This window comes from Lycium ferocissimum, unplaced genomic scaffold (assembly GCF_029784015.1).
Source record: "Lycium ferocissimum isolate CSIRO_LF1 unplaced genomic scaffold, AGI_CSIRO_Lferr_CH_V1 ctg2235, whole genome shotgun sequence".
Taxonomy (NCBI): domain Eukaryota; kingdom Viridiplantae; phylum Streptophyta; class Magnoliopsida; order Solanales; family Solanaceae; genus Lycium; species Lycium ferocissimum.
Window position 1 is genome coordinate 79,417 of NW_026720282.1, and position 23,499 is coordinate 102,915.

The 23,499-nt window shown below is 36.4% G+C and overlaps 1 protein-coding gene across 1 annotated transcript; it reads left to right on the forward strand.

Annotated features, from left to right (window-relative positions):
- Window positions 1-22,321: 22,321 nt before the first annotated feature.
- On the forward strand, window positions 22,322-23,205 carry LOC132043246 (transcription repressor OFP12). The gene has a single exon (XM_059433724.1). The coding sequence runs from the start codon at window positions 22,459-22,461 to the stop codon at window positions 23,098-23,100; it is 642 nt and encodes a 213-aa protein (XP_059289707.1). The 5' UTR covers window positions 22,322-22,458; the 3' UTR covers window positions 23,101-23,205.
- Window positions 23,206-23,499: the final 294 nt, after the last annotated feature.

Below are 23,499 nucleotides of genomic sequence, written 5' to 3' on the forward strand. Positions count from 1 at the left end.
TGCAAGGCACTTTGCTTGGCTGTATGCAATTTTGGGTTGACGTGCTCCCTTAGCTGGTGAGGCATAAATTGACTGCATTTTCTTGAGTTATGCCTCAGTAGAAGAAGAAGGGGAGGTTTTATTTTGAATATGGCAATATCTTTCTCTTCTTTTTGTTTTCCCTTTATTGCGATCACCTCTTCTTTTTTTGTTGTTCTCACATCAGTGTGTGTCTCCCGGTGGTCTTGTATGTACCTTGACTATTTTTCTCAGTGTGCCTTGTTTCTCTTGCATTTTACATGTGGATGGCCCAATAATTGATTGTAGAGATGGATTTGAATCTACTACTCTGCTGTTGGATGTTCAAAATTCCCTGCGTTTTTCCTATTTTGTTGTACATGTTTGCCTTATTAAAACTCTAAACTCTAGTCTGCTCAAACATACATATTTGAGTGCATAACTTGTGTATATGATAGAATCTGCTCCGTCGAAACACATTCTATTGTGGTACAAGTTTTCAACTATCAAATTTGTGATTAAATTCTAATCTCTTTGTTTAGATCACTCAGAATTCGAATGCTGAATTATGTCCGAAAAATATAAACCTTTTTACTGTCTTGCAATTCTCATCTGTTTATTTATATGTATCTTAACAGGGTTTTGAGTTTGATGAATACCCTAGGTCGTGCATGTTTGCTCCCATTTATCCCATTCTAGAATTTGTACTTTTTCCCGATTTTGTGGATAGGATCAAGAGTTATGCTTCAATGGCAATCAAACAGTACTTTGGCAATGGTGTATGACCTGTACTTTGTTATTTTCCAATTGCCTACTATCTTGCCCTTTCCTTCATATTGAATTTTACCTATTACTAACTGCAAGTTAAGGAACACAGTATTAAGGAGATTGTGAAGATAAATGCAGGTGGTGATCGTGACTTTGAATACTATATTACCTTTAAAATTGAAAACGATGGGGACGAAGAGAATTTTCAAGCTAAGGTGGTAAGCACGATTGAGAAGACAACAGAGATTCTAATTTGCAGGCGCAAAAAGTCTTAACTTTTTTTGAATATTGCGATGACTCTGGGCGTTTGGTGTTTCTTCTGGGAAAAAAAACTATGATTTCTTTTACTAAATGAGAGATAGCATTTTTCTTTTTTCTTTTTTTTCCCATTGACAACTTATAAGCAAGGTAAACATATTTCTTTTAATGGATCTCAAACAATATGCTATAAAGTATTTGCTAAAATCGAGACAGGGACGAAAATTTAGAGAGACAAGAATAGTGAGAAAATTCTTGCTGCTTTGTCTTCATCATAATGACCTCCTTATATACAAGTAAGGCCGTCCTTACCCTAGTATAATAAGGTAACTCTATCCTAATAGAACTACAAACCTATATTATCATAATTATAAATTTATCATAAATAAACCAAATTTATTACAATTAGACTAGAATAGGGATCCCACTGACCTAGGGATTCACCAACTCACCAAAGTTTGTCCGGTCACACCTGGTCTCAATAGCATTTGTTCCCGGTATCTAAAATGAGTTGTGATGTAGGCTGTGCGTTTACCAAACAGTATGGAGGGACCTGGTTGTGTGCCAGTTCCCTTATGCAGCGCAATACGAGAATCAACACAGGATTTTTACGGGAAAAACTCCTTGCTCAAGGGATAAAAAATCACGACCTACCCCAGTAGGATTTCAACTCCACTAACCGAGCAACTCAAGTTACAACTCTATCGTAAGCTAGAAATTAACTCTTATAATCCCTCACCCTTACAATAACGCTTATTGATAACTTCCAAATCCACTCCTCAAAGAGAAAGTGTACACGGTCGTATGCAATATAATTTACACAACTATGAGTCGGGATCGATCCCACAAGGAACAATATACTAGGCAATTTAAACAAGCAAGGAATTATCACTTTCTACGCTAAGCCAAAACTTGATAATATTTCGATTTTAAGAAAATTATAACTAATGCAAAAATGTAAACTAACCTAGAAAGCAAGTAAAATGATCAATGGCCACAAGCATGGATAAAAGGAAATCTCAAGTAACGATTTAATATATTTTATGATATTACAACTAAGAGCGGGTTTATGTTAATAGATAATGATTTCTAAAATCTCATTGAAAGTCTTCCAACCAAATCAATGAATTTCACTCTAAGCTTTTCCAAGTCTTAGAGTGTGATATTAAGCACAATCAATTTAACCTCAAGTAACTATCCTCTTCCGAGCTCAAGTTATTAGATGGGTTTAATGACCCAAATTCTTGTTAATTAATCTTTCCCAACCTAGATTTCCTCTTCCGAGCTCAATCAAAGTAAATAGGCATGTCTTAGGGTTAGCTAATCCCTTAAGAAACATTAAATAACAAGATTAATTAAAACAACAAAGACTCACTTCAATAGCAATAAAAATCATTCAATACATAAGCATAACAAGAGATTTAATCCAACACTTGATAATGAATAATATCATAGACAAGATTCCAGAGAAAGAAGAAAATACTACACACTTAAATATTTAATATAAAACAAGGAATTGAAGAAAGGTTTAAGAAATATCTCATTAAAGTGCTCCAATCTTCTCCTCCAATGGTGTAGATGAAACCCTAGCTCTCCAAGCTTGTATGAAATGGCCAAAGATGAGTTTTACAAACCCTAGCATTCTATTTATAGCATTGTCAAAACGGGAACAAATTGTGGACAAAAATACCCTGCGTACACAACATGCTACTCGCATCTGGTGTCGCATGTTATGCATAACTATAGCATGTTGTGCAAGCAGCTATGGTGGCAAAGACATGCCGGCAAGTGCTCGCATAGCACAACATGCTACTCGTACGTGTGTCGCAGTGCGGCAAGACCGACTATCTTCAATTGTCGATATCTCTGTCAAGACATGTGATATTTAAGTGTCGCTCGCATAAACAACATGCTACTCGTATGTGCTGCTAGCATGTGCCGCATTTCAGCTATTTTTACTCCATTTTGCTCCGTTATGCTCTCCGGCCATCTTATCCTACAAAACGACATAATTACACGAAAAGTAACACCAAAAGTGCTTGAAGAGTCACAAAAGCTTAAGGAATTAGCATCGAATATCCCGTTATTTCACGGCACATCACTTATGCAACCCTCACACTTGACTACCCCTAGCCAAGCACACTAATACACCTAGACTCACCCCATCCTAGTGTATCACTCAAAGGCACCCTTTGAAAATTCACCATAGTGACTAACTCTAGCCACACACTAATACAACTGAGCTAACTCTAGCCTAGTGTACCACTCAAGAGCTTTTGGAAGAAACCTTGAGAATTTAGGATACCTACAAACAGCTTCTAAACAAGAAGAGTAGGTTTTCAGTTTAAGCACAAATGAATAAAGATTTACAACTTAAATAACATAGACTATACTCATATTAAGATCTGGTTCTTCAGCTTGAAAGTAACTTTGTTCTTGAGAGATCTCGAGAACTTGTGTCAGTAGCTTTACACGATTTAGATTTGGTTCTCAAGTCTACCAAATATGTTGCCATCATGTTGTATATATAGTGGAAGAATGTGGGGTGAAAAGAGACCACTATTAAATTTTAACCTAAAGCATGGGTCAGCTCACTACTGTACTTATGGCTAGCAAGTGGCTCGGCTTTACAGCTGTCTCTGCCGATAATGCAAGGTGCACAGAGAGCAGATTACAGACCAGGTCTCCATCTGGTTCTGAAACAGTTTGACAATTATCAAAACACGAATGCACTTGGAACTATCAATTTCTCCCTTTTTGATGATGACAAACTCATAGACTATGTTCCCCCTGAGAACCAGCTTCCCATTTGTTCCCCCTGCAAAGCAGACCATCATTGTCAAGGCACCTGCAATATGTTAGCAACATAATACCATTTTAACTGGAAGATAAATATTGCCACAATATCATCACATATCAATCTTTTAGTTCTTCCTCCTTAATCACGATGCATGTTCAGTTCACTTGTTCACTACACAAATACATCTTCCCTCTTTTGGCATCATCAAACAGAGGTTAAAGCACAACCAACAAGAAGTTCATATATATTAAATCATAGACACAAGGGAAACACTATCATGAGAAGTAAGAGAAACATACAAGCAGTTAGACTAGCACAGAATAGAGTAAAAAGCCCAAACAGGTAATACAGATACATAGCATAGTAGCCAAAACAGAGAATGCATAAAGGAGAAATTGTCATTACTTCCAGAACATTTTCACACAGAAACAAAAAACAGGGAATAGGATTCAAAAAGGCTCAGGAAGATGAATTTGATATGAACAAGCTACGGAGCTTGGGGCTTCCGTGTATTTTAGGCCAGAGCTTTGAGAAGATTGCTCATTCATTCACCATTGACTCTCTGGTCCTTTATCATCTGATCCTTGAGCTCATCCACCTTCAATTACAGCCTCTCATTGTCTGACTTGAGCCTCTCAATTTCCAGTCTTGCAGCTTTCAGAGCACTCTGAGAGATAACTTTTTTTTTTTTTAGATAACTGAGTTTGAAGGATAACATTCTCAGCCTTGACCCTTTGCCGTTCAGCAGTAGTGATTTCTTGAGCTTCAAGCACTTTTGAGATTGTGGAGACACTTCCCACACCACTTTTCTTAGGTATACACTCACACCCTTCCAGAGTTCCCATGAAAAACATATGCTTCTTAGTGCCGAAGAGAGTTATCGACTCGACCAAGTGAGCAAATACTCGGTCGTAAGAAAACCATATGAGAGCCCATGTTGACCCCCTGGTGCCCTCTCCACCTTGATGATATGCTCAATCATAATAGCAGAAAGGCTGGTAGTTAGTCAATGCCTCCATGATGACCAGATCTTTGATAGAGGTCTTGGTGTGACCCTCTTTTCTTGGAAGTAGGACTTTGTTCATGAGCTAAAACTCTCCTTTCAGCTCTTCTTCAAAAGTCTAGCCCTTGACCCGTCATCCCTTACCCTATTTTTGACTATCATAACCTTGAAGTCCCTTGAAGCCTCTGCCTTACCATTTATACGTCTCAACCTTTTAGTGGGGACTTTCAGAATTTCTCCCAATATCTTTTTCTCCAACACAAATTTAATCCCACTAACTGATGCAATGAGAGTACTGAGATCATCAGAGTAGCATAGAATTCAAAGACCTATTCCTCATACACACGTAGTATAGGTGGATCAAAGATATGACTCCATCCCTAAAATTTAACAATTTCAGTCAATTCTTTCATTTTAGATTTTTTTGCAAGTTTAGGGTCAAACAACCTTCCCAGCAACACCTTTTGTTTCCCGCAGATTCTCTTCTCTCAATTTCACTTTGATCAATAACTTTGCTCACCCTTTGCCCCTTTAAGGAACCGGATGCCTGACTCATCTCACTCTTTCTCTTATTTAAAGGGTTTGATTCATTTGTCGACCGTCACCCTTAGCAGCGTGACCTTTGACCATCGTTCCTCTTCTTTTCCTTCTTCTTAGTAATTTCCCTCATAAGTGAGACATCTTCCATTTCTGCTTTTTTCTCTTTATCATTTCCTTTGGCAACTTCAGTCTCCACATCCACTAACTCAGTTTCATCAATCAATCTACTCTTCGTCTGAGAACCCCTAGCTCTTTTCCTGCCCTTGGCTTTACTTGCTTGAAGAGATGATTCAAGGGTTGCCTTTGCTGCATGCTTACTCTGCACGGTTCTTGGTGTGGTTCGATAAACGGTAGTTCTCACTGAGGATGTGGATCCTTCGGTTTCTTTGATCTTTGAACTTTTCTTTATTTGAAAGACAAGAGGTATTTCATCTTCATCAGGCTCATCAGCATACGCACGTTGACTATGATCCTTCTCTGGTGACATCTCAGTAAGAGGTATGACATCATGAAGTACAGGCTCAGGACTTAAGATCAGGTTTAGGTTCCTCCCAAATGACCCTAGTGCCTCATCCGTCCAGTTTCAAGGGTTCCTCGTGAAGAGAGAACTGGTCTCTCATTTGTTTCTTGTGAGGACCTCACATTTTCTAACTTACTCATGGTACACATGGTCTGAGCAAGTTCTTCCATAAGAGCAATATCACTACTCATCCTACAAAAAAGTCCCTGACCAATCCCAGAAATAGTACCATCTACTTTTATGGGAGACTTATCCATTGACTCCTCTACTCCTTTACCAAGTTCAATAGAAGAAGAGTTATCTTTTTCCACATTATTTTTGCTAGTTTGACTGGTTTGTTCCTCTTTGTCATTCGTGACTTTTCTTTCAACAGACCTTGAAGAGACCAGGTCCTCTTTAGATTGATTTAATTTATCTGTGTTCTTGAAGGGTTGACTAGTAACTTCTACACCATTTTTCTGTTCTTCTCTTTTGTCAGTCGTTTGAAATTACTTAGACACTGATATTGTATACCTAATGCTGACAGAGTCAGGTTTTTCGATTTGGAAAGAGGTGACTGAAGAGGGTAGAGTTTTTCTGCGAGTTTGACTGGAGACAGAGGATTTTGGGGAGAGCATGGGTTGGTTTGATTGATGATTTTGAGTGGTGAATCCTTCGCTTGACATAGTCGATGGTTTGATTTGAGAAGGAACAAGAATAAGTGGGTCGGGTCGATATAAATAATATGTAGCATTTTGGGGGGGGGATTTTCAAAAAGCTAACTTGGCGCTTAAATGACATTTTTTAATTTTATACAAATGCTGAAAAGGCTACTAACCTGAGCTACAGAGACCAGGTCTCTGAGATTATTTCGGCAAAGACTCTGAAATGTGCCATTTTATTATTGCTTATGAGTTCTAAGACATCCATGTGTGTATACCTGTAACAGTATAGAAGTGAGTTAGATATCGCTGAAAAACACTTTTTTACAGGATTGTATCACTCCCCTTGACTTAACCATCTCCAGCAATGCCCTTTCTGCATTCAATCGGCGTATGTTTAGAGCTTTGCTCAGCATCTAGTGAGAGCATTTCAACATTTTCTCTTATAGGTTCTTCAACCTGTTCCCTCAGATTTAAAATGCACACCACCATATGATCTCTCTTTTGCTCGAAACTGTCGAATTTTTTAATTATCTCCTTCTTTTTGTCAATGAGTTCATGACGCTCATTTAATAATTTCTTAGTCAAGGAGACTAATCTCTTATAGGGACATCCCTTTATCGTCACTTGTTCATCAAGAGGATTAACTTCAACCTTCTTTCTTTTACTTCCAGTGTTAGACTGTTTACTTGAAACAGAGTCTGACTCATCCGTTGAAGTTTGTTTGTTGTCCTCACGGTGATTTTTCTCGAGATCTTTTTCTTCTCTTCAGAGATTCATCATTCTTTTCTCTTCCTATGCCTCCTTTTCTTCCAAATCTGACTTTCTAGTAAGCTCATGTATCTTGAGGTAGCTAATGAGTTCCTCAATGGTCAGATTTGGAGATCCTTGGTTTCAGTGATAATATTCACTTGGTTCAACCAGGATTCTGGAAATGCATCAAGTAGTTAGTGAACCAGAAGCCTTCTCTCCATGATTAACTCTAGATAGTGAAGTTCATTTATGATTGAGGTGAATCTAGCATGCATGTCATGAACTGATTCTCCAACGTTCATTCTGAAAAAGTCATATTTTGAGGAGAGCATTTGGCGGGTATCCCAGTTTTCCTTTGCGTAGAACACATTTTCTCCTTAGGTTTGATGATGCTGAGCTGGATTCTCCTTATTCGTTTGATAAGACAACCATTTAGAATGAACCTTTCTAGGTGTTAACCTTTTAGAAAGGGCCAGCTCTAATACCAATTGATGTAGGCTGTGCGTTTACCAAACAGTATGGAGGTACCTAGCTGTGTATCAATTTCCTTATGCGGTGCAGTATGAGAATCAACACAGGATTTTTACGTGGAAAATTCCTTGTTCAAGGGATAAAAAATCACGACCTACCCCAGTAGGATTTCAACTCCACTAACCGAGCAACTTAGGTTACAACTCTATCGTAAGCTTAGGAATTGACTCTCATAATCCCTCACCCTTACAATAATGCTTATGCAACCCTCACACTTAACTACCCCTAGCCAAGCACACTAATACACCTAGACTCACCCTAGCCTAGTGTACCACTCAAAGGCACCCTTTGAGAATTCACCACAGTGACTAACTCTAGCCACACACTAATATAACTAAACTAACTCTAGCCTAGTGTATCACTCAAGAGCTTGTGGAAGCAACCTTGAGAATTTAGGACACCTACAAACAGCTTCTAAACAAGAAGGGTAGGTTTTTAGTTTAAGCACAAATGAACAAAGATTTACAACAACCTAAAGAACATAGACTAAACTCATATCAGGATCTGGTTCTTCAGCTTGAAAGTAACTTTATTCTTGAGAGATCTTGAGAACTTATGTCGGTAGCTATGCACTATTTAGATTCGGTTCTCAATTCTACCAAATATGTTGCCATCATGTTGTATATATAGTGAGGGCATGTGGGGTGAAAAGAGACCACTCTTCAATTTTGACATAAAGCATGGGCCAGTTCATCTTTGTACTTGTGTGGCAAAGAAGTGGCTCCGCTTCTGACTATCTCGCCGACAAGTGCAAGGTGCACAGAGAACTGATTATAGACTAGGTCTCCATCTGGTTCTGAAACAGTTTGACAATCATCAAAACACGAATGCACTTAGAACTATCAAGTTGTTAACAATTTCACTTTAGAGATAGCTTTCTGACTTTTTGGCCTGTAGACAAAAAATACAAGGTATCTTTGGATATAGTTTGTTTTGTACTTCTATATTTTTCCATGATTACTTCTCTTATCTTATTGAAGTGGAGCAGTAGTATGAAAATTGCTCGTCGATTTGGGGCATTATTTTGGTGCTCCAGTATTCTGTCGCAAAGTCATATTGAGTTGTCATTGCAAGTCTTCGATCTGGAAAAAAAAAGTGTTTTCTAGATTCAAGAAATCAAATCTCCCTATAACAGTCATCCTCTATTTTCTTTTGGAACTGATTTTCATGTTATGTTATATTATATGTTTTCTATAACAGTATTTCCCTATAGCAGCAAAAAGATATCTGGACAAGTATCACCGTTATAAAGAGGTTTTACTGTATATCTGACAAATTAGAATAAGAAAACTGAAAGTACTCCAGTGCTGATTTTCATTAATTTATCAGACCTCTAAGCGTGGTGTTTATGACAGTGAGGTATCAAATTTTGAGATGTCAAAAATTGATTGTCCGTATGTGGACAAGTGTTTTAATAACGAATGTATCAGGATGTTTAAGTTGTTTCCAAATTCCAACTAGTGCTGTTGATTGAATTTTTTATTAGACTAACCAGCAAACCTCTGATTAATATTTTACTAATACTTTGAGACTAGTTAAGGATTAGAGGGAGACAAACTTTGTTTCCTAAATTGTTCCTTTCTAATCATTTTAAGATGGTTCATCATCATTTTCATGTATAGACATCATGTCCCTAGTGAGAAAAATAGTGTTAAGTTATAAACACTATCAGTATAAAAAGATCGACAATTGTATGTAAATTGTGCTCTTTGCATATATTCTTTGTTTAGCTATCATGATTAAAATGGTTCGATGCTACTGTGAACCAAGAGCAAGCTTCAACACTCTCTCCTAAAACTTTTTATTTTAATAACATCAAAGGGCAAAGTTATTTTTGCCCCTTTTAACATCACATACTCTGCTTCCCATTACTACTAACTATAACATGACCACAAATTTAAATAAGATCAAGGCAATTTTTGTTGGATGTGCGAATAAAGTATCACATTGGTAGCTGAAAAGAAAAAGGAGCTACTTATAAGGTATTGAATACTTTTAATAATGTGAGACCTTTTAGGGAAAACCGTGGGGGCTTGGCCCATAGCAGACAATACCACATCATGGTAAGAGTATCTTTGGACCGTTTAGCCCAATAACTGGTATCAGCCAATGGTTTGGCGGGACGAGTATGAAGATGGCGGAGTGTGGCGTGGGACCTGACTTAGTGCCTTTGCCCGTCTATGGGCCGGTTTACGACCTTTACCCATAGCTTTGAAGACACATACGCAGCCTTTGGGCTTCGGTGACCGTAAATACTCTGACGATGTGAGTGGCATACAGACATATGGAATCTCTAACCCGTGAATTAAGGTAATGAGCCATGTGGAACTTAGTTCGAGGGGGTGATTGTTGGGTGTGCGAACAAAGTACCACATTGGTAGCTGAAAAGAAAAATGAGCTACTTATAAGGTATTGGATACTTTAAAGGGAAAATTTCATAAATGACTAACTTGGAAGCCTTATTTTTGCTTTTTAGCTACATTTTACATATTTACATCACGTAGCAAACATATAGCAAAACTCAACACTTGTTACTTATTATATTCACGTCGCTGTATTCATGAATACAGTCAGTAAACATTGCTGAAATTTGTGTTCAATTCAAGTGTATTTAACTCAACTGTATTCATGTAGCTACTTTTACACTGTATTCACTTTATTATATTTAAAATCGATTGTATACAAAAAAATATCCTTCAAAATACACCCCCCAAAACACTGAAATTTGCACTAAAAAAATTAACGAATACACGTAAAAATTGAATACAAGAAATAAAATTCACTCTATTCATTTATATACACTTCAAATTCACTGTATTCATTTGTATACAAAAATATCTTCTAAATACAAGCAAAAAACTCTGTATACATACAACAAATAAGTGTATTTTGTATTTTTCGGTGAAATTCCAGTCGATCTGATGGTTTCCGGTTAGATTCCGACCAGATCTGACTGTTTCCGTCCAGATCTGACCGGAATTTCACCGTCATCGTCATCAACATCACAGTGCTCTTTCTTCTCAACATCACAGCCGTCATCGTCATCAACTCACAATTCTTTTCTTCTCCAACATCACTGTATTCATAGCTAACAAAATCTCTTCCTTCTTCTATTTTTCTTTCTCAATAGCAAAGTATAATCCAAAAATCAAAAAATACTTTAAAAAAAAAAAAAAAAAACCGTAGAAGTACGAGTTCACGGAGAAACGGCTGCCTCCGCTCACCGAGCTCTGTGTGTGTGGGGGGGGGGGGACACGGGAGAGAGAGATGGGAGGGTTGGGTTGGAAGAGAATAATGTGATGATGGATATTCTACTTTAAATATATATGTAGCTATTAATTGTATTTAACATATTACTTTTAGCTATAGGATGTAATTAATCTAAACTATAGCTACTAAATCTAAATATGTACTAGAGTTAGTTATGCCATGTAGTTATTCCTACTTTTAAATATGTGAAGCCTTTTGGGGAAAACCGTGCGGGCTTGGATCAAAGCAGATAATATCACAACATGTTAAAAGTATCTTTGGACCGTTTAGCCCAACAACTTTGCATAAGTATGACATAACTTATCTCTTGCCTAAGTATTACATAACTTATCTCTTTTATTTTCTCCTAATGACTTTATGTGAAACTTATGCAAAATTGAGTGGCTTTTTTGTTATAAAATAGTTAAGCGACTTTCATGATATTTTAATAAAATTGTGTGATTAATGTTACAAAAATAGTTTAATGACTACACTACAATACAAATGAACTTAGGTGATCATCCATAAAATTAACCCCAATTAAGTACTATATGGCCATGAAGCTAGTGATCCTAGTTGACATTCCCACAAAAGCTGTTAACTTTGAGTTAAAGCTTGAAGCTATAAGTACGAAAAGGAGGTTTCTGTGCACAGATTTGACATCACCATATGTTCACATCTTTCGTCGCCTACATAATAGCAAGAGAGGCAGACAAGTGGAGCTAGAATTTCAACTTAACTCGAAAATAATATGTAATTAACTAATGAGTATAATTAATATTCATCGACTAACGCTGTAAAGAATTTTTGCACTATTAGGATACTTTGACATATTGTAACAATAACTTGCATTATTTTCAAGATTACAAATTCAATTTTTATGAAGAGTTACATGTAGATGTTCTTTAGGATGATCGGTCTCATCCATTGCCGTCTCTAAAGACAATGCATGTGGATAGCAAGTAAGACTACCTAACTTACTTATTGTAGGATGCCATACATATGTATACAAGCTATTACGCAATCTCAAATCAATAACTGTATATGTGATGGGCGAAAAGCCACTATACCTAGTTAAGATAGAGCAAACTACAACAACTAAAGCACTAGCACCTAACCGGATTAATGGGCTAAAAGTTGTCCTGGCTAAGTGGATCATATGGGCCAATCTAGTGGGCTTAGCTAGTACATGTAGTGGGCTTAGCTCGTACAATTATCACCATGAAACATGTGCTGATGGAACAATTATCTCTCTCATTTCTTTTTGTTATGAAAAGAAAAGAGATGGAAGTTAGCAACGAGCCACAATCTATAAATTCACTTTATCTGGTTGTATTTTTCTGCGAAATATAACTTCCAGAATTGACAGTACTATGTAATTTTTCTTAAGTTGCATTTTGTTATTTTTATTATATACTTTTCCGACATTCTGTCCAACTAATAAATTTGTGCTGCATAAGTCTAAGAGACTGCATTCGCAAGTCCAAATTCCAGACATCTGTTAAGGACAAGTCAATCATTTCGCCACACCCGTTTGGTGATATTCATTTCTATCAAAGATATACTCCCTCTGTCCAATTTATGTGGCAAGTTTGGATTTTGAGAGTCAAAATTTTTAATTTTGATCCTGATTTCGAGCATCAAATCTTCAATCTTTTTTAAATAAACTATATACATTTGGAAACTACGTAAAAAAGTACTATAAGTCACAATAATTGACAATTCAAAATATTTAAAAGATACATGAACAAATTACGGTCAAAAAAAGACTTTTTTGAATCTTGAAATCTGAAAGGTGCCACGTAAATTAGTAGGGAGGTAGCAACAAGTTTCAAAACAACAACATTTACTATACCCCATTTCCAAATAAATTGGGTCCACTATATGAAAAAGCAATATTTCATTTAAGTTCAGTCATCAACAACATATCATTATCAATAATTCAATTCATACCATGATCGTAATCAAACTTCTAAGAAGAAAATGTTTCGGTAACAGATTCACAATTATATACCAATATCGACAATGTACAGAATCCTATGGCTACAAAGAATGTCAAGCATAATCTTGCTTTTACAGGAATGACATGAAACATCCAGTGGACATATTGATGGAAACATATCTATAAATCATGGAGGTGAAGTTGGCGTTTTGCAACTCTGATTGACGTTGGAACAAGTTAAAATGGACAAATATCATACCTAGGCCTCCAGTAGGATTCCCATTTGAATTTCTGGTTTTAAAGTTGGCTTGGATTTTTGATTGGAATGGAATCTTTACGATTTTCTTTAGGTGCCGGTTATCGTGTTTGATAGGGATTTGAGCTAAATTTGGATATGTCAAACTTGGTTGAATTAACTAATGGTTTATGCGTCGACTTTGTCTAAAAGTTACTTGGGTTTAAGATGGGTTCTGTCAAAATGGGTTAATCAATGGATTATAATTCAACCCGTTCAACTCTTACCAAGTTCGAATTTGTTTATTTATTTTAATTTATTTAATTACCAAATAAAATTAATAAAATTCTTTTTCCTTTCTTTTTTATGACAATATATATAACGTATCAAACCAAACTTTTAGATGAAACATAAAAGTTGGGTTATACATTAAAAGAAACATAAAATTACTATATTTGTAAAAATTAAAAGTTGGGTTATACAAAGCTATCATTTCTATAAAGGAACGTCATTAAGAAATGTTAGTTATTGGGTCATGCGTCGCCCATATGAACCGAACTCCGACCCAGTTAGAGAGGATAAGTTATAGGGAAGTTACACATAAGTTATAATCCTAAAAACTACCACCTAGTTGTGGTTGGCTTAAATAAAGGGAATATGTTTTCCACTTTTATGTAACTTCTCTTTACGTAACTTCTCTGCAATATAGTTCCTCCTTCTCTATAGAGATAATTTTATCTCATTCTCCACACAAAAACACACACAAGCAAAGACATCTAGTCTGTGGTAATTAAACTTTATTTTCAAGTGATTCAAAGTTTGACTTGGGCGATTCTTTGGTAGCAAGTTCAACGATTAATCTTCCACTGTTTTAAGGTACACAATTATGTTGTCCTTGCTCCGTATCTTTTTTTTAACAATGGTATCAGAGCCTTGATTGTGTGTTCCGTTATTTTGAATACACAGTATTATAATGAAATTTGTGACTGTCTACTTTTAAGATTATTGTCACAAATTTTCTTGTTGATGCCGCAAAAGTCTTTTGTATATACCACAGTTCTTTCATTGTAAACAGGATATACTGTACTTGGAGAAATAATTCTCTTACTATTAAAATTGATATGTGGCATCTTATGTGGAATTGTTTTCGGAAACCGCTGCAAAAAGAAAGGCAGTGCCAGTGTTTGATTTGAACTCCTTTGCTACAATAGACTCCTTTGTTTGTTCAAACCAAAAAGATGATGGCTTTGTAAATTGTTTCAAAAGCCTGTCCTATACGCTCAATGTGATAATTTTTCTTTATGTTTGAAAAGTCACTTATTTGTGTAATAAAGTGATTTAGTGGTCATGTGTTCCCTTTTAAATTATTAAGGGGTAGTATGAGATCCATGGTGATGGAACTTAAGCTTTGCAATTCTTATATTTGGTTTTGTTGTTAAAAAAAGTCGATCCCAAAGAGTCTTTTTCCACGTGTTTCATGAATCACTTCTTCCAGGAACTTAAAAAAATTGGGGTTACTATATATGTACTGAAAATTGATTTCTCTGTATCACACAATTAAAATTTCGGCATGAGTCTTATATATTCAAAATCTACTTGTTTAAAGCTTTCCGTTGATATACTACCCATTAAAAACGGATTTAAAACGAGTAAGATATAATTTTTTGAAGTTATGCTAAAAATTATAACAACTTTTATGAAAAACTGCTTCTGAAATTTAAAATCTAGAAATTAATTGTTAAGAATTACAATGTGTGATATATATTTTCAGAATCTACTCGTTACAAGCTTTCCGTTGATATATTACCAATAAAAAACGGATTTAAAACGAATGAGTTATGAAGTGTTGAAGTTATGTTAAGTAAAATAAAGTAAAAAGTATTTTTTTTATAAGCTCCTAATAGCCACGCCATTATATTGGTATATGAACCTTAAACGTATTTTTGTCTTCTACGAGTAATGTGGCATGTGTTGTCATATTGAATGGTATGTCCATTCTTATTGTTTCATTGTTCCCCTTTCAGATATGGCTGGACAGGGACAAGCTCAAAGTACTCCAAGTGGGAGTTCCCGAAATCGAGCAAGGAGACAATGTAGAAGAGTACGTCGTTGTAGGACACATTTCCGTGGACGTGAAGTCATAAAAAATAATGTTCCGAGGGCGACGCAAAATCTACTAAGTGATCAAAGGGCTATACGAAGGGAAGGAGAGAAGAAATTCAAAGAGTTCAAAGCTTTTAAGATGTCTCCTAATACTTCAGTGACTGAACATATTAAACTTTTTCGGTTGAAACGAGAAGAACTGGCGAATTTTATTGAAATTTCGGATTGGGAAGCTTTAGCAATTTTAGTAGATTCCCTCCGAGAGGCTTGGAGTGGTACTTTAGTGTTAAAATTTATCACGATTTCTTTCCAAATAAACCTTTTGAGGTGTATGTTCGAGAACTTGAAGTAAAGTGGGAGCTTATGAACTTGTAATTTGCATTTGTGAATTTCTTTTCAATATATGGAATTATGTTGTTTAACTTTCTTTTATATCCCATTTATTTATTTTAAATGGGTTGAGACTTAATTGAAAGTTATTAAATAAAATTCACGCTAAGATTTATTTTTTCCATTTTTGATTAAATGTTTAGACTGTAGATGATGATCGGAAACTTTGTGACCTTTCGATTTTACACTAAACGTGAAGTCATTTAGGGGAATTAATTTGCTTGAGTGTGAATATCAAATGCATAAATTTTTTAAAGTAAATATTGATGAGTAAAAACTTACTTAATTGCCTCAATCAATAGATATGGCATCTAAGAGCATCATTGCTGATTTAAACAAGGGTGCGAAACTAAACGCTGAGAATTACGACATCTGGAGTCGTAAAATATGGTATGTACTGGAAGAGCAAGATGCTCTGGAAGATATTAACCATGTTTTGGTTCACCCAGAAGAGGGTAACACTGCCCAACATAGAAGAGATCTGGAAACTTACAATGCGTGGAAAAAGAAAGATTATACTGCACGTGGAATTATTGTGAGTTTTGTTGTTGATGATCTCATTCACGAATGTGAAGAATACCCTACTGCTCATGTTGTGTGGTCACACTTACGAGAGACTTATGGGGGTACCACTGTGACCCGCCTTAGACAGCTGACTATCAAATTTGACACTTATAAGAAGCGTCATGATCACAATGTCAAGCAACACCTTAGGGTGATGTCTAACATGATTGCTCAACTCAAAAGTGTTGGTCATGTTCTCTCTGATGAGCAGCAGGTCCAGTCAGTGATCCGGTCTCTTCCCAATAGTTGGGAACACTTGAAGGTTAACTTAACCCATAATGATAGCATCAAAATTTTTTCTGATATTGCCCATCATGTCAAGCGTGAAAACGAGCGGCTTAGTGCTGCTAAAACTATATCTAATGCCTATGTGGCAAAATCCAGTGGCACAAATTGGCTTCAAACGCAAGAAGAATTGGAAAAATAACGGAAAGGATAAGGAGACCGGAGAAGGACCCTCCAAGAAAAGGAACAAGCCAAATCCCAAGAAGGGGAAAAGGTTTTTCAAGAAGAAAGACAAGAGTAAGAAGAAATGCTACAACTGCCATGTTCCTGGGCATTTTGCTCATGAGTGTCCCGAACCGAAAAAGGTAGCATTTCAAAACGCATCTCTAAGTGCTACATATGTTTCTACCACTGTTTTACTAACTGAATCTTATCCTGTGTAGATTGTAGACTCAGGGGCCACCGACCATGTGAGTCGTGATCGAGAAGCACTCGTGGAGTTTCGTCGAGTCTCACCTGGATCAAGGTGGATATATGTAGGAAATAATGCAAAGCTTGAAGTCAAAGGGATAGGCACTTGCAAAATGGACTTGCGTGGTGGCCGAACTTTGATGTTGCATGACGTCCTATACGCTCCATAGATCCGACAAAACTTAGTATCTGTATCTGTTCTTCTAGATCTTGGTTTCGATTTAAAGTTTAGTCACAATGGTGTTAGAATTACTCAAGACAATGTTTTTTATGGTTTTGGACTTCGTTATGATGGTTTTATCATTTTAGATTGTAACCTTCGACTTATGACTATTATGTTGACCGTTGTGTAATGACATGTTATTCTAGTAACAGTGATATTGATATTATTACATGGCATGCAAGATTAGGTCACATAGGGTAAGCCGGATGAATAGATTGGCAAAAAAAAGGCATTTAGGTCCTTTCTCCAAAATCAAAATGCCAACTTGTGAAAATTGTCTTGCCGGAAAGATTACGCATAAACCATTTGAGAAGGCTAAGAGAGCAGATTCCCCATTGCAATTAATCCATTCTGATATATGTGGTCCAATAAATGTGAGGGCAAGGTCTGGTGCTTTGTGTTTCATTACATTTATAGATGATTTCACACGCTTTGGTTATCTCTATTTGATTTCTCATAAATCTGAAGCACTTGAATGCTTTAGAAAATATATGAATGAAGTTGAGAATCAATTAGATAAAAGTATAAAGACTTTAAGAATCGATAGAGGCCATGAATATTTATCAAAACAGTTTGAAGAATTATGTAATGAAAAAGGCATTATGAGACAGTTAACTACTCCTTACACACCTCAACAGAATGGTGTAGCAGAAAGGAGGAATAGAACATTATTGGATATGACAAGATCAATAATGGCACAGGCAAATTTACCTATCTCCTTCTGGGGAGATGCGTTATTGACTGCAGCCTACATACTAAATAAAGTGCCTTCTAAATCAGTTACTTCCACTCCCTATGAGCTATGGACTGGTCATAAACCGAACTTGAATGATCTACGACCTTGGGGTTGTGCTGCATATGTAAAGGATCGTTTTGGTAAGTTTGGAAAACTGAGTCCAAAAGGAAAGAAATGTATCTTCATAAGATACTCAGAACACTCCAAAAGGTATGTGTTCATTGGTGAATGAGAAGATGAAAGTATAACTGAAATTAAATCCCGAGATATTACATTTTTAGAAAATGATTTTAACAAAAAAGGAGAATTAAAAAAAGGAGAGCCTCTTTACGAAATGTTAAATTCAGATAATCAGACAATGTCTTCGGACATGTTTGATAGTCAAATAGATCAAGGATCGGTTCCTGGTCCAAGTAGGAGTCTTGAATCCCAAAATCCTTTAGAGGAATCTGAATTTCAACAACAAAAGAGTACCAGAAAAAGTGTACCTAGACGATCTTATGAGATTGAAGATTACGTTTTCCTGGTGTCTCTCACAGAATTGGATGAGCCTAATTCTGTGACTGAGGCTTTGGCAAGCCCTAGAAAAGATGAACGGATAAAAGCAATAAATGAATAATTGGAGTCCATGAGAACCAACAAAGTGTGGGATCTGATTGACCTTCCTTGTGGGGGTAGAGCTATTGGGAACAAATGGGTTCTCAAGGTTAAACGTAAAGCGGACGGGTCAGTAGAAAGATACAAGGCACGATTGGTCGCAAAAGGTTTTATCCAACAAGCTGGAATAGATTATGAGGAAACCTTTTCACCAGTTGTTAAGTTTACCTCAATTCGGTTACTTTTGGCTATTGTTGCATGTTTGGATCTAGAGTTACATCAAATGGACATGGAGATAGCTTCTCTCAATGGAGAACTAAACGAGGAAATCTACATGGAACAACCTGTAGGTTTCATCATTAAAGGCCAAGAAAAGAAAGTCTGCAAATTAAAAAGATCTATTTATGGCCTGAAGCAGTCTTCAAGGCAATGGTATTTGAGATTTCACAAAGAGGTGATGTCATATGATTTCACCATGATCGATAAATACCATTGCATTTATGTGAATAAGTCCAATGGAATGTTTGTAATTCTTTCTCTTTACGTGGATGATATTTTATTAGCCGGAAATAATTTGGAGTATGTGAAAACTATTAAGACATGGATTTCAAAGTCATTCGACATGAAAGACATGGGTGAAGCAGACTATATATTGGGTGTTAAGATCCAAAGAGATCGTTCCAAGAAGGTTTTGAGTCTATCTCAAGAAACTTATATAAGGAAAATTTTGGGACGCTTCCGAATGAATAGTTGCAAACCCATGGATACTCCTATAGCAAGAGGTGAAACTTTAAGCCCTGAAATGTGTCCAGAGACTGAAAAAGAAAAAGAAGACATGTCTCGAGATCCATATTCTAGTGCTATCGGGAGCTAGATGTACGCTATGATGTGTACTCGTCCGGACATTTGTTATGCCGTAGGTCTGGTTAGCAGGTATCAGTCCAATCCTAGAAGAGATAATTGGAAAGCTGTGAAGAGGATCTTCCGGTACCTGAAAAGAACTGTTGATTATTCACTTTGTTATAGTGGAAATGATTTACACTTGAGAGGATGCATAGATGCCGATTGGGGTGGTGACCGGAACGATAGAAAATCGGCATTCAATTATGCTTTCTTACTTAATGGTGGTGCTATTTCATGGAAAAGTAAGAAACAAACTTGCACGGGTCTTTCAACTATGGAAGCTGAGTTTGTGGCTTATGCATCTGCAGTACAAGAAGCTGTTTGGTTAAAAAGATTCTTTGAGCATTTGGGCGTAGCAAAGAATTCTCAAGGATCAATGATTTTGCATTGTGATAGTCAAACGACTAATGCATACACAAAGGATCCTAAGTATCACAGCAAAACCAAAAACACATTGACATCAAGTATAACTTTATTAGAGACACAGTAGCAAGTGGAGAAGTAACTTTACAATACATACCTATGCGAGAAATGATAGCTGATCCTTTTACAAAGGCGATATCTAGAGACATGTTTGAGAAACGTGTTATGGCTCTAGGTTTGCTTAGGAAATGATTATATTTCTATATTGTAAAATGACTTGGTTGTTACAATATTTTCATCAATATTTGACTCTTGAATTTGTGGTCATATCTTCTATGCATGTGATGATGTAATTTTATTGATAAAGTGTGTCGAACAAATCGCGAGATTGGCTCTCTCACACGAGCAATTGCCTTTTACATTGAGTAACGTGAAGAGATGAGTTCCACCACTATTTTATGACTTGTTTTGAAAGCCAGTTATGAGTTTCTCTAAGAAGATGGATTTGAGGATCATTGACGAGAGAAGCTCAGGTTACACATCTAGAGGTGTCTAGATAGATCAAGATCTATACGGTGTTGAATAAGTGAATGAATGAGACACACGCGCCACTAGAAGGTGAGAACACCGTAGCACGTGTTTCATACCACGTGTGCTAAGCGGCCAATGGGTTAATGGAAGAATGGATCCCTGCTTCTTCATTATGTGATACCCCGAAAAGTTACATTAACTTTTCCATGGAACACCCTTTGACCTTTGACTGTTTCTTAAAGTTACAATCAGTGTTACTACTTTAGCATGTTAGTATGTTACTAATAGCCATGATTGATTCGGCAACACAGTGCATGTTTAGGAAAGCAGTTGATTTGGAATAGATAGATTCGAGTAGAAAGGGAAGACAATTAAATTATTAATTTAACTGGTATTCAAAGGCCAGCCATTACACTTACCATAAGGGTGTCAAGTGTAGTCGTGGACATAAAGTTAAACATGAACTCAAGTTCACCTCTTAAGAGGATGAGGGATCGAAAAAATGGCTACTGGTGTAGCAATTAATGTCTGGGGTATTGCAAGTAATATGATCCTCATGTTAGTAGTAAATTCTTTCTAGATGTGATTGGATTTCTACATGAGCTTTTGTGAAACCTTAATGGGTTTAGAGTATTGTAACTCTAGATGCTCACAGGTCGCACGAACTATTTGTCAATATGAATTAAGTGTGTTATTGATATGATACTGGTCTGGGTCCAGTCCATCATGTGCGAAGTGGGAGATGTTAGTTATTGGGTCATGGGTCGCCCATATGAACTGACCCGACCCAGTCAGAGAGGATAAGTTATAGGGAAGTTACACAGGAGTTACAATCCTAAAAACTACCACCTAGTTATGGTTGGCTTAAATAAAAGGAATATGTTTTTCACTTTTACGTAACTTCTCTTTACGTAACTTCTCTGCAATATAGTTACTCCTTCTCTACAGAGATAATTTTATCTCATTCTCCACACAAAAACACACACAAGCAAAGTCATTTAGTTTGTGGTAATTAAACTTTGTTTCCAAGTGATTCAAAGTTCGACTTGGGCGATTCTTTGGTAGCAAGTTCAACGATTACTCTTCCGCTGTTTTAAGGTACACAATTATGTTGTCCTTGCTGCGTATCTTTTTTCTAACAAGAATAAACTGAAGAATGTTGAAACTATTATTTTTACGGAAAAGGCTCAAATATGCCATAGAACTAATGGAAATGGTTCATTTATGCCACTCATCAATAGTTTGGCTCATTTATGCCATCAAACTATCAGAAATGTCTCATTTATGCCACTCATCAATAAGTTGGCTCATTTATGTCATCGCTCGTTACCAAAATAACTCATCCATGCCATTTTTCATTAACGCCGGTTTTATAATACCAGATATGACACGTGGCCTCCAATTAGAGGTCTACACCGTTTAATTAAACCAACTCAATTTTAAATCCCAAATTAATAAAAAATCCGACTCATACACCCAACCCACCCACAATCATAATCTAGTTGGAGGCCACGTGTTATATCTGGTATTGTAAAACCGACGTTAATGAAAAATGGCATGGATGAGTCATTTGGTAACGACGATGACATAAATGAGTCAAACTATTGATGAGTGGCGTAAATGAGTCATTTCCAATAGTTCGATGGCATAAATGAGCCAAACGATTGATGAGCGGCATAAATGAGACATTTCCGATAATTGATGGCATATTTAAGCCTTTTCCGTTATTTTTATAAGGGAACGTCATTAAGAGTAAAATGAGAATGTTTAAAATGAGAATGCTGAAACTATCATTTCTATAGGGAACGTCCTTAAAATGCTAACCTAAAACTTAAGGACTAAACACAAAGCTAATGATTATTAAAATAGCAAAAAGAAAAGAAAAGTAAGACACATACATGAAAAAGCATAGAACAATAATGTACACAACAAAAATGAGATGAATAGCAATTAACATACATATATATATGCATGTGCCCTTCAATCACAATCTATCTTATTACTCTTATATATCTTCTTCTTCTGCCATCCCCTTCTCCCTACTCTCTCTCCTCCTCCCGCGGCGGCGCCACCATAAACCACCATCCACAAAGTGGCTGACCACCAACAAAAAAAATGCCAAGAATTCGACAAAAAAAATTCTACCATTGCTTGCCAAATTTCAAATGCCTTCCCACAACTCTAACTGTCCCTTTTGAAGAAGAAGAAGAAGAAACAGAACAACAAACTATCAAGAACTTCAACTCTGTTTTCAACATTCCTTCTGATTCTACCACTTCTAAATCTCTCACTAATTCCTCCACAACTACAGAAGATAATAACTGCATTTTCTCTCCTTTTGAAGATTCAGATTACTCTAATTATACTGATTCCAATAATATTCCAGATTTCTCAAATGTGTTTGCTTCTCAACGTTTCTTTTTCTCTTCACCTGGTAACTCCAACTCCATAGTTGATTTTCCGGCAACTCTTTCGCCGGAAAAACGTGAAGTTGTCACTGGTGGTGTTGCCGTTCAGACATACTCACCCGACCCGTATTCGGATTTTCGACGATCAATGCAAGAAATGGTGGAAGCTCATGAGTTGACGGACGTGAAAGCGAATAATGAATTCTTGCACGAACTTCTCCTATGTTATTTAAACCTTAACCCTAAACATACTCACAAGTATATTATTGGTGCTTTTTCAGATCTTGTTGTTTCTCTTATGTCTTTAGATTATTCCGGAAAAAAGAAGGAAGGTATTGCTAGGCCGTGATGAACAGAGTCGATGTAAAAATTGGATAGGTTCGATATGTATTAATTAGGGCTTGATAATGTTATCAACTAAATTCAGCGAGTTGTTCCAAATGATCAAAATGCCATGAATTTCTGTTTATGTAGAAAAACCAATGATGATAATCGGAATAAATATCGGCGAACGACTACAATCCATGAAAATCACTGGAAATTTCACGTCCAACATCGACAAGGTATCGAAATTTAGAATTTTAAGTTCATGAGTTCTGAATTCTAAAAAAGGCAACTTACTGGTTTCTGCATAAATTATGTATAGATATTAAGTGAATTTTCTAACAAAAATGTTAGATTTTGTTGAAAGTTAGTGACTTTTGCTAAACCTGTAACTTAGCCTGTACCGAATCACCGTCACATGCAT

Bases quoted from the DNA above. Each gene is read 5' to 3' on its own strand.
- LOC132043246 (XM_059433724.1), top strand. From the start codon at position 22,459: ATGCCAAGAATTCGACAAAAAAAATTCTACCATTGCTTGCCAAATTTC.